Source organism: Electrona antarctica (genome assembly GCF_951216825.1).
Source record: "Electrona antarctica genome assembly, chromosome: 19".
Lineage (NCBI taxonomy): Eukaryota > Metazoa > Chordata > Actinopteri > Myctophiformes > Myctophidae > Electrona > Electrona antarctica.
Genome location: NC_136800.1, coordinates 41,345,448 through 41,358,423, shown reverse-complemented (window position 1 = coordinate 41,358,423; position 12,976 = coordinate 41,345,448). Strand labels below are relative to the sequence as shown.

Below are 12,976 nucleotides of genomic sequence, written 5' to 3'. Positions count from 1 at the left end.
TACTCTGTTACAAGTAAAAGTACGGAATTGACAATTTACTCCAGTAAAACTACAAAGGTATTGCCTTCAAAATGTACTTAAAAGTACCAAAAGTAGAAAGTACTCATTGTGCAGAATGTCTCATTTCAAGTTTTCAAATGTATATCAAATTCTTTTGAAAATAGCAGATCTACAAGCTCACAATGTGTCGCATTCGCGACACATTGTGAGCTTGTAGATCGGCTATTTTCAAATGGCAGAAATGTAAACCATGGCTGAAGTGGTTAAAGACTTAATGTAGGCTTTGTTACCAATAATAATAATCAAAGTATACAAAGTAACTCAAGTTCGAGTTCCAATAAAGGCAGTGGAGTTAAAAGTACAATGTTTGGATCCGAGATGTAGTGGAGTAGAAGAAAGAGTATTGGACGTTGGAAATACTAGTATATAAAGTACAAAATAATACCTCAACATTGTACATTGTACTGATTTTACACTTGGTTGCGTGCGGACAGACAGGAGGAGGGGGTGGTATGACAGACAGACAGACAGACAGACAGACAGACAGACAGACAGACAGACAGACAGGAGGGGGTGGTATGACAGACAGACAGACAGACAGACAGACAGACAGACAGACAGACAGACAGACAGACAGACAGACAGACAGACAGACAGACAGACAGACAGACAGACAGACAGGAGGGGGTGGTATGACAGACAGACAGACAGACAGACAGGAGGGGGTGGTATGACAGACAGACAGACAGACAGACAGACAGACAGACAGACAGACAGACAGACAGACAGACAGACAGACAGACAGACAGACAGACAGACAGACAGACAGACAGACAGACAGACAGACAGACAGACAGACAGGTATGCACGCAGTAACCAGATAGACGTTGAAACTTGATCTTCTGACTAATAGCAGTTGGTTCGTTCAGAGAAGACATTCCTAACTTGTTCTGGAGTTCACCTGCATGAGCAGCACAAAGACCAGAGAGAGATGGTGGGGGAGGGGAGGGGAGGACCCCCCCCCCCCCCATTGACCTCTTAAAGTTCACCTGAGCAGAGCTGTCAGCCCCCCCCCTCCAGGGGCCTAGAGGGGTTACGTTGGAGACCTCAGAGCAACAGTGCCAACACACACTGTCTCCCATGCTGTGCAGCCAGTGTTGTTTTTATCAGTACATTTATATTTTAGTTTTAGTCACATTTTAGTCACCTATAGAATGTTTCAGTGTTAGTCCAGTTTTGGTCGAGTTTAATGTCATACGATTTTAGTCAGCATTTTACACTTTGTTTGCATGCTGAAAATAGCAGATCTACACATCGCGCCGCGGTGCGACGGACCTTAGATTGAGAACCGGAGTTGTAAGGCTAAACCATGGGACGCAAGCAGGCCCCTAGCTGCAAAGGTCACGACCTTACCTAAACTATGCATGACAACAACATAGCATGGTCCTTACAGATGCATAACAACATAGCATGGTCCTTAAAGATACATAACAACATAGCCTGGTCCTTAAAGATACATAACAACATAGCATGGTCCTTGAAGATACATAACATAGCATGGTCCTTGAAGATACATAACAACATAGCATGGTCCTTAGAGATACATAACAACATAGCATGGTCCTTGAAGATACATAACAACATAGCATGGTCCTTAGAGATACATAACAACATAGCATGGTCCTTAAAGATACATAACAACATAGCATGGTCCGTGAAGCTACATAACAACATAGCATGGTCCTTGAAGCTACATAACAACATAGCATGGTCCTTGAAGCTACATAACAACATAGCATGGTCCTTGAAGCTACATAACAACATAGCATGGTCCTTGAAGCTACATAACAACATAGCATGGTCCTTGAAGCTACATAACAACATAGCATGGTCCTTGAAGCTACATAACAACATAGCATGGTCCTTGAAGCTACATAACAACATAGCATGGTCCTTGAAGCTACATAACAACATAGCATGGTCCTTAAAGATACATAACAACATAGCATAGTCCTTGAAGATACATAACAACATAGCATGGTCCTTGAAGATACATAACAACATAGCATGGTCCTTGAAGATACATAACAACATAGCATGGTCCTTGAAGATACATAACAACATAGCATGGTCCTTGAAGATACATAACATAGCATGGTCCTTGAAGATACATAACAACATAGCATGGTCCTTAAAGATACAACACACATAGCCAGGATTTAAAGTACTTTCACTTTGCACTCAGGACTTGGGTAAAACGTGGAGACATGATACACCGGAGGAGTGCTTGGGGGTGAGGTGGAGTCAGAAGAGGTGAGTCTTCTCCTCAGACTGTACAGCTCAGACTAAAAAGTCTTCTCCTCAGACTAGACCTCAGACTAAATAGTCTTCTCCTCAGACTAGACCTCAGACTAAATAGTCTTCTCCTCAGACTAGACCTCAGACTAAATAGTCTTCTCTTCAGACTGTAAACCTCAGACTAAATAGTCTTCTCCTCAGACTAGACCTCAGACTAAATAGTCTTCTCCTCAGACTGTAAACCTCAGACTAAATAGTCTTCTCCTCAGACTAGACCTCAGACTAAATAGTCTTCTCTTCAGACTGTAAACCTCAGACTAAAAAGTCTTCTCCTCAGACTAGACCTCAGACTAAATAGTCTTCTCTTCAGACTGTAAACCTCAGACTAAATAGTCTTCTCCTCAGACTAGACCTCAGACTAAATAGTCTTCTCTTCAGACTGTAAACCTCAGACTAAATAGTCTTCTCCTCAGACTAGACCTCAGACTAAATAGTCTTCTCTTCAGACTGTAAACCTCAGACTAAATAGTCTTCTCCTCAGACTAGATCTCAGACTAAATAGGTCTGCATACTGCATAGAGTCTAGAGCCCCCCTTCCTTCCACACAGGCACATGCACAGTATTATGGATGTTTTCCAGACTTTAAACCAACAGTCTGATGATCATGAATGTCCGACTCACTATGAGCTGACCTGCAACAGACTCTGTATATACTGTATTGTATGGTATATGTTACCAGCTCTTGTGGTTAGAGTGTCCGCCCTGGGACTGGGAGGTCGGGGTTCGATCCCCAGCCGGGTCATAAATGGTAAATGGTAAATGGTGCATTTATATAGCGCCTTTATCCAAGGCGCTTTACATAAATTGTGCATTACATTCACCCATTCACACACCGATGGCAGCGGAAACCATGCAAGGCACCAACTAGCACATCGGGAGCAATTAGGGGTGCAGTGTCTTGCTCAAGGACACTTCGACAGTAACTCTGGGGGAGCCCGGGTTCGAACTGGCAACCTTGCGGTTCCCATCCAGGCACTCTACCCCTGAGCCACCGCCTCCCCGTTGGGACCCAGTGCCTCCCTGCTTGGCACTCAGCATCAAGGGTTGGATTGGGGGTAAGTCCCTGCGACATACTAGCGTCATGTCCAGGGGGTGTACATCAAGCTGCCTCACGCTACAGAAACAGGAGATAGGCTCCTGCCCTATGGGCCTCATGGCTCTGCAAGGCTTACTTACTTACTTATAGTATATGTTACAGCACAGACAAATCAAGATTACAAAAGGAGCATAAAGGTCTCCACACACCGGGCGCGAATCGGATGCGAATTCGGATTTTTAGCGGCGTTTCTCCATCGGTTTTCCGAAAAACGCGGCCGGTGTGCAACCACCTTTAGTCTTTTTCTACACGCGTCGACACCGCGGCCCGGCCCGGGTGCGAGGCTCACCGATGCCGTCCTCCCGCTCGCCAATGTATTTATTTATTTAGCCGGCGGCGGCGTTTGATCTTTAGCCCGGCCGCAGACAAGCTGCACTGGCGTGGTGAGGAACGGACGATTTGAGACGTAACGCCAACAGAGAGACAGAGTTGGCAGCAGTGTGCCACCGATGTGTGTTCTTATAGTGGCACAGGATGCATTTATGCTCACAAACGTCTGGAGACGAGACCGACACAAACACGCAGACAGATACGACTGCACTACTCCAAGTCTGCCTCATATAAAACACTGAGTGTGTGCGTGCGTGCGTGCGTGCGTGCGTGCGTGCGTGCGTGCGTGCGTGCGTGCGTGCGTGCGTGCGTGCGTGCGTGCGTGCGTGCGTGCGTGTGTGCGCGTGCGTGCATGCATGTGCGCGTGCGTGCGTGCATGCGTGCTTGCGTGCGTGTTTTCTGCTCTGATTAAAGAGAAGAAAGGCAGGAATGCCTGAATAAAGGTCTTATTCTCCTTCCCAGCGCACAGGCACATGCACGCACACACACACACACACACACACGCACACTCTAACTGCAGGCTATGAAGGAAGTGTTCCATTCTAAGGATGAGAGAGGCTCCAACCAGCTAGTTATGGCATTTAGTTTTAGAGCATTTAGTTACACATTCAGAGTGTGTTGGAACAAGTTCTGCTACTTAACAGTAAGCACACACACACACACACACACACACACACACACACACACACACACACACACACACACACACACACGCACACACTTCAAAACAAACATTCAGCAGTGTGTCTGCTGTGGTTTATAATCATGGATAAAGAAACACATAACATAGCAGTGCTGCCCTACAAAGCCAGAGTGCAGTCACTACATTTTTGTTCGAAATTGAGTTATAACTAAAACAAATGAAGGTTTCAGTTTTATCTTGTCGTGGCAAAGTTTCAAAAGTTACATTTTGTTTTGTATTAGAGAAAAAAAGTTATTTTTTTTTGCAGTAACTACAAAACCGAGACAGGCAGTCACTACATTTTTGGTCGAAATTGAGTTACTAACTAAAAATAAAATTAACTCCTTGGTGTCCGTTTTATCTTGTCGTGGGAAAGTTTCAGAGCTTCATTTTGTTTTGGAGAAAAAGCATTGAAAAGTGTGCAGTCACTACATGTCGAAGGTCAAGGGTCAAATCAGCCAAATCAGTCTGATTTTTGGGGCCATGAATACATACATGCACACGTAGTATCAGTGATGGAAAAAGTACTCACATTTTTTCACTTAAAAAGTAAAAGTATCAATTCTGCAATGTAGAAGTAAAAGTATCGGCATCAAAATGTACTTAAGGTACTAAAAGTAAAAGTACTCAGAATGGTGTACTCAGAACTGGTGAAATGTCCCATTTCACCAGTTCAAAATGTGTAGAAAATCATTTGAAAATAGCCGATCTACAAGCTCACAATGCGTCAGGGTTAATGTATGTTTTCTAATCAAAATTAAAATCTCTAACTGTTTACCTGAACGCACGTTCTCATACACGGTAAATGGTGCATTTATATGGGCTTTACATAGATTGTGCATTACATTCACACACACACACAGACACAGACACACACACATTCATACACCGATGGCGGTGGAAACCATGCAAGGCACCAACCTGCACCTCAGGAGCAATTAGGGGTTCAGTGTCTTACGACACTAACTCTGGGGGAGCCCAGAGGGTTCGAACTGGCAACCTTGCGGTTGCCATCCGGTCACTCTACCCCTGAGCCACCGTCGCCGCTGGTAAGCAACAGAGCACAGCAGAGTGTGGGCCGATTCATACTCCTTTTTTACCGCTGTAGTGCCGACTTTAGGACGGTACCCGCCCCCCCCCGAACCTCAAATGACGTCACATTGTAGGCTCTACAGAGCCGAACCGACTTTTATTCAACTCTAAAATACTCTGAATCGCGCCTTAGGCTCCAGTAGACTGACTGCTTCTGTGGTGTTCTGCAATCTGCACGCAGCAATAATGCCTCCTCCTCCATCAAAGGAGAGATTCGTTCAATTCCAAGGCAAACTTTTTATTTCGTTACTGTCTGATTATTTTAAGTCTTTTGTGTTTATGTGTCTAAAACTCTCGTACACTATAAAACAATGAAGGCTTAGGCTATCAGCTGTTCTGAGTATGCCATGTAGGCGCATGCGCGCACGCGCGTGTGCATGTGTGTGCGTGTGCGTGCATGTGACGTCATTAAGATTTTGTGTTACCGGGAAAAAAATCACCACTACACCACTGGGTATTATGAGTGGGGAGGAATTGGAGCAGCTCAGACACTTTAAATATCCCTGGGACCAACCATAGACAATAAACTCACCTTTCAGACCAATGCAGATAACATCTACAAAAAGGCAAGGCAGCGGCTTTTATCTTCTCAGGAAACTGAGAAGTTTTAATGCTAGTGAACACACCCTGACCATGGTCTATAGGTCACTCACTGAGTGTGTTCTCACTTTTAACATCGTGGGAATCTATCAGTTAGAGATTAGGCCTGACGTCAACATTTTTAAAATGTCTTCTAAATTCTGACAGTTTTCTGAAATACCTACTGTATGTTTATGTATCAGTGGTGCTCAAGATTTCATGTCAAGGACCCCCAAAATTATATGTAATGCCGACCCCGATCTGAAAATATGTTGTTCCAGGGAGGGACCCCCCAGAAGCAAAGATTTGAGTTAAAAACGTTCGCTCTGAAAGAATATACTCAAACATTTGGGCCACATTTTCACTATTTTTCAACAGCTAAAGTACAACATAATGCTTAAAAAACACCAAAAGGGGTTCCTGCCCAAAATGGGTTAAAACAAGCTCACCCAGGTAGTCAGCCAGGCTAGTAAGATCACTGGAGACAAACAATTGCAACTTCAGGACATATACAACCTCTCCATAACCAACTTCAGGACATATACAACCTCTCCATAACCAACTTCAGGACCGCTCCATAACCAACTTCAGGACATATACAACCTCTCCATAACCAACTTCAGGACATATACAACCGCTCCATAACCAACCGCTCCACAACCAAAAAGGCAATTCAGATTTACAATGATTCTACCCAGCCTCTTCGCCCCATGCATTTGACTTTAAACGTTACCATCAGGCAGGACGCTTAGAGTGAAATTAGCACCAAAAAAAGAAGGGTTACAAGACTTACAAGAGTTTGTGCCAACTGCTGTTGACATTTTAAATAAGAAAATGTTTAAATGGTTCCACCACCTAATCCCCACAGCCCATGATCACTGTTGCTGCGTTATGTGAATGCATTTTATATAGTACCGGTATTTTAATGCATTTGTGTATTTTTTTATGTAATGTTTTATTGTTGTAAACTGACTGCCGGTGTGCCAAAGACAAATGTCCATTTTGTGTCAACTTTAATGGACAATAAAGTTCTCTTTATCTTTATCTTTTATTTACCTATATAACCTAGCCTGGGAGGCATACCATTTTGGGTTTATGATCCGGTCGGGAGCGGATGTTAACACTCCGATTGCCTGGGGTTATTGAATCCATTAAATCATAGCGCCCGGCGATTTATAGCAGCGGAGCAGTTTTACTGATGGACCGGATGTTATCCCGGATGTGGCTGTAGCAGCTAAATGTAACCAAAACACTCTAGAGCCGATCGACAACAACGGGAGGTATGATTAAATCTAACGCGACTAGAGACGGGACTGCGGTGGGCCGTCTAAGACATGATCTTTTCTTAGAATTGGACGGGATGATTTAGATCAAGAGTTATTAAAGTTTTAAGATTTTCGGTCTCGTCGGCAAAACAGGGGGGGAACATTTTCAATGACGTCCCACTGCTACGCAACATCGAGTATTGCTCGATGTTTTTGATAAAACTTCGTCCTGGGCGTGTTACTAATTGAAAGGACGGTGAACTCCGTCCTGGGCGATCGGGGTGTTAAGTTACGTCATGTTATAGTCACTGGTTTGTAGTGATCAGGCAGGAACCCACAAACCGGAACCAGAAATAATTACCCCAAATAATTCCCTGCGTCATAATTTTAGGGCCTACCCAATGAAAGCCTTGATGTGGCGTATGAATCCCACAAGTTTCTTCAAGCACTTCTTGGAATAGTTTGTTTGGCATCTTCTTTTCCTTTGGGCTTTTCCCCTTCAGGGGGGTCGCCACAGCGAATCATCTGCCTCCACCTCACCCTGTCCTCTGCCTCCTCTTCTCACACACCAACTAACTTCATGTCCTCTTTACTTTCACTACATCCATAAATCTTCTCTTTGGACTTCCTCTAGGCCTCCTGCCTGGCAGTTCCAACCTCAACATCCTTCTCACTGCGCAAAAAGCATGGAATAAGGATGTGTATATTACAGGAAACTCCCGTTAAACTTTCCAACAAACTCTGGTAAACTCCCGAATTGTACCATCACACCTGTATATTACCGTATATTAACTGTATATGCCCGCTAAACTTGAGGTTTACGGGCAAAATACAGTGCCCATAATTGCCCGTTAACTCCTCTTTTCACGCAGTACCGATATTACTCACTATCCCTCCTCTGTACGTGTCCAGACCATCTCAGTCTGCATGGCCCAGTGGCGTGCACATATAGACACTAGGGGGTGCTAGAGCACCCCCTGCCCTTTTGGCAATGTGCCCTTTAAAAAAAAAAAGAAAAAAAAGAAAAACACAAACACAAAGCTCCGTAATGAAGTGGTTGCACCACTTAAACATCTCCAAAGTGATACTCTTTACACAAAAGCATCAAAAGCAGCAGATCCAGGCGCGTTTTCATCTTGTAGATCTGCTGCTTTGTCCATGTTTCTGATTCTGAATCATGAAAAGTAACCGTTTTGGACATTAATAATAAGGGTTCCACCCCGACAGAGCTGATAAAGGAGATATGTGGCAGAAGAAGCGTTGCGGCTCACAGTGCAGACGAACAGCCCAAAATAATTACAACCAAACCACAACCACTATAAAATCATTGTCAGGAAGACTTAAAAAAAATGTTTTAAGCAAAGGGGGAAAAAAACAAAACAAGACAGGAAAGTCCCCATGGGATGCACACATCACAGGTGTTTGTGTTTCTGTAATTGCCATAGCTCTATAAAAAGTCCAAATTTACACTTCATAATACTCTGCTGAGGAGGAGTGTCATTTTCCATCTCCTTAAAACTGCACTACGCAACTTTCCTCTTCTACTAGGTACATACATCTCTTCACAATTAATCGAAAACATATCGCGGTCTAGTTTCAGACACCTATGCGATCTCATTTATACATTTCGTGCAGCACTAGTTGGCTGTCCAGTTCATTTTAGTTACTCTTGTGTTTTTGCTACAAGTCGGGCTACAAGTCGAGCACTTTGATGTTTAAAGCCACAGTAGTTATGGCTCCAGGTGACACATTTTGAATGTAGTAAATGTTCAGCAACTACAGACTAAAGACAATACATATTTTCATGGAAAAAATTAGAATCATGTGAGAATCGTGATCTCAATTCCCGTGGAGGAAAATCGAGATTCAATTTGAGCAAGAATCGTGCAGCACTATCTTCTACCCCGGACTTGAAGCTGGTTTCCTGTCACTGTGCTGACAGACAGTTTAGTTGCTACCATCCTCATGGCAAAATGTACATAGCAGTGCTAAAGTATCGATACTGCAACGTAGAAATACTCTGTATAAACAGTATTGGTACCACCGTACCAAAATATACCTAAAGTACCAAAAGTAAAAGTAGTCGTGGTGCAGAATGTCTATAATGTGTAAAAGATATTTTGAAAATAGCCAATCTACAATATGAGCTTATAGATCTGCTAGTTATATATTGTAGATCTGCTATATAATCAAAATCTACCAAGTAACAAAAGTTTTCAAATATGAGTACCACAGACGAATAACAGTCTAAGTCCACACTATTGATCCATAATATATAAATGATAGATAAGGGTTCAGGACAACAAGGCCTTCTCGTGGAGGGGTCAGTCTGAAATTTGGACATAGACTGTTTTTCGTCTGTGGTACTCTTATTGTAAAGTGGAGTAAAGGTACGACATTTGCCTCCGAGATATAATGGGAGTAGAAATAGAAAAAACTGGGAAATACTCAAGTATACAAATACCTCACAATTGTAGGTAGGCTACAGTACTTACTTTCCTAAATGTATATAGCTCGTAGAAAGTCCTTCCACCGACCTCTTTGTAGCTTACTACTATATAACAGCGTGTAATCAAGCGGCAGCTACACTGTTCACTATGGAAGCGTCTCCGTGAATGATTGCGTCACACAGCCAAAGCATGGCTCCCCGACCAGCACTTTGCTGTTGAGTGAGGAGACTTTAATAGCACTTAATGTCCCATTGTAGGAACACTCTCAACTGGATCTTAACAACTTTACATCCTCTCTGTGTGTGTGCGTGTGTGTGTGTGTGCGCGCGCACACAGTGCCAGTAGTCTAGTATGCTAAGAAGTTCGTAAAGGCACAGTAGGCTATGTAGGTTTGTCCTGTGTTGTTTACATAGCATAACAATTAATACATATTTACCCGGCATCACCCATACCCATGCATGGCAACCCCAGCCTACATCTGCAGAATTCCCCACACCTGCCAGTTGATTACTAGTACACTTTTCAGTCATACAGAGACAAAGAGCTCTCATAATTGTCACCCCCGCCCCCCGGCTGCGGCTCAGCGCTCCAAGAGCAAATGTGGAGAACAAATATCGCACAAATGTGGAGAACAAATATTGCATACAGCAATGTATGTGACAAATAGTAGGACTTTAAGCCTTTAACCTTTACCTACCTCACATCATATACCTACCCTACCTACCTATGTACCAAACTACCTACCTACCTACGTACCAACCTACCTGCCTATATACCTGCCTACCTACATACCTACCTACCTACCTATGTACCAACCAACCCATTTACCTACCTACCTACCTGTGTACCTACCTACCGGTGTACCAACCAACCCATGTACCTACCTACCTAGTATGTACCAACCAACCCATGTACCTACCTACCTATGTACCAACCAACCTACCTACCTACCTACCTACGTAACAACCAACCTACCTACCTATGTACCAACCTACCTACCTAACAACCTACCTACATACATGCATACCTGTACATACATTCCTACCCAGGTACTTGATGGTGACATAGAGAGAGACAGACAGACAGACAGACAGACAGACAGACGTTCGTACCCAGGTACTTGATGGTGACATATAGAGACAGACAGACAGACATCAGTTCCTACCCAGGTACTTGATGGTGAACCCTCGCGGCGGGTTCAGCGAGCGCCTCATCCAGCCCTCCCTCAGCACCTCCAGGTGGTCCTCCTTGCCCTGGATGAGCAGCACGTGCTCGTCAATCCAGCCCAGGAAGAAGCTCTCGGCCACGGCCTCGGCGATGCGCCCGTTCCACAGGTGGTGCTGCTGCAGCGTGTTCTCCGCCTTGAAGTCGGCGAATATCTCGTAGCCGGTGTGGTGCCGGGGCAGCTCGTCGCTCTCGGACACGCCGCCGGCGCGCTCCCCCCCTGACCCCGTCCCGACCACCCTGGACAGCACGATGGCCAGGGAATGAGGAGCGATCTGTAGGAAGGACTCCATGGCTTTATCGCTTCCCTCCTCCTCCTTCCTTCCTTCCTTCCTCCCCCCCTAACTCGAATATATCGATATCGACGGTATCGATATCATCGTGTTGGCACGATGATGACACAAGGTAGGTAGGCGTGGCTCCGTGACAAAGAGGCGGACCATGTTATCTTTTTTTTTGTATTATTCCAGCGGGGCGTCAGGCTACAGAGGCCGGGGCTGACCGCCTCTATGCCCGCCCGGTATGAGCCTCTATAGCCCAGCACCGGTACTATGAAGGCGCTAGCAGCGCATCCCTCCTCCTCCTCCACAACCGAACCGCACACACACACACACACACACACTTCTTTATGTATCGTAACGTCGCGTGACTGGCTTGACTTGAAAGGCGGCTCGCTCGAGCGTTTTTCTTTTAGCAACGACGGTCCATCACCATCATCATCATCATCATCATCTTCTCGAGCCACGCACGCTCCTCCGCTCGAGGCGAACGATGCATGCCACGCGCGGGGGCGGGAGGGAAGGGAAGGGAAGGGAGGATTTTTTTTTAAACCGACGGTCTGAACACCTCGACAGGTCGTTCGGTTAGGTTAGGTTGGGTTAGTTAGCCGCTTGCTAACGGACACCACCACCACCATGCACACACAGCACGGATACAATTCATTCACCCAGCCAGCCAGACAGGCAGGCAGGCGAGCCCCCTTTTTTGTGTCCTCCTCTCCTCCTCCTCCGTACGGACGGTCGGTCGGTCGGTCGGTCGTCGCCAGGCAGCAGCGCGAGCGTCGCCCCGGACGGACGGACGGACAAGGTCTCGCGGGACACCTGTCCTCCTTTTTCTGGTTCACCAAAACCCACCGTCCTTCTTCTCCTCCTTCTTCTCCTTCCTTCTCCTCCTTCAGGGCTTTAATATTAAAAAAAAGAGCGGCACGTGTGAATGATGCGGTCACGTGAAAAAAAACCCGCTTGTCTTTCTTTCTGTGTCTTTCTTCTCCGTGCCTGTGCTGGCGCGCGCGGTGCGGTGCGGTGCGGTGCAGTGTGACGGCAGGCAGGCAGAGGCAGCCAGCAGCTGGAAGGATGAGGAGGGGAGGGGAGGGAGGGCGAGGGAGGGAGGGAGGGATGTCGCCAGCAGGTACAGTACGGTACGGTACGACAGGAGGGTCAAGTTGAACACCGTAAACACACTGAAACTACGTTGGTTTCCGCCCTAGGTTTTCATAATAAATGTATACAAACATGGGAGTTAATGTTATGTTAATAGTCTGTGTTTTTTGGCTATGATTTTTTTTGAGCGGCGCTAGTCGCTCCTATATGCACAGCTTTGTGTCTGTCCGTATGAGCACGGAATGTCAATGTGATAAGAGCACCCCTCAATTCACACGAGTGTGATTATTTTTTCTTCATTTTACCTGTTTCAGTTTAGGAGAAAGTGATATCACAGAGTAAATAAATAAAATAATAGACATAGAGCCACTGCTCGCAGGGGCCCTTATAGTACACGGGGCCCTTGACTAGTACCAGGGGCCCCTGACTACCAGCCAGGTAGGCATTTAGCAGATCAAATAATGATGTAGGTCCCTCAGTCTATACAGTAGTAGGCTGTAACACGGCCCTCCGGCCCTACA

General features: G+C 45.4%; 1 protein-coding gene across 4 annotated transcripts in view; it reads right to left on the bottom strand.

Annotated features, from left to right (window-relative positions):
* LOC306912600 (storkhead-box protein 2-like) overlaps positions 1–12,306 on the bottom strand; it is a 112,405-nt gene extending 100,099 nt beyond the window's left edge. For 3 of the 4 annotated variants that reach the window (XM_079488944.1, XM_079488945.1, XM_079488946.1), the window contains exon 1: positions 11,018–12,306. In XM_079488944.1, coding sequence (XP_079345070.1) covers positions 11,018–11,369 — 352 coding nt within the window. In that variant the 5' untranslated portion in view covers positions 11,370–12,306. Of the gene's footprint in view, positions 1–10,897; positions 10,910–11,017 lie in introns of those variants that run through there. The other variant, XM_079488948.1, reaches the window with a different exon arrangement.
* Between the last annotated feature and the right edge of the window lie 670 nt (positions 12,307–12,976).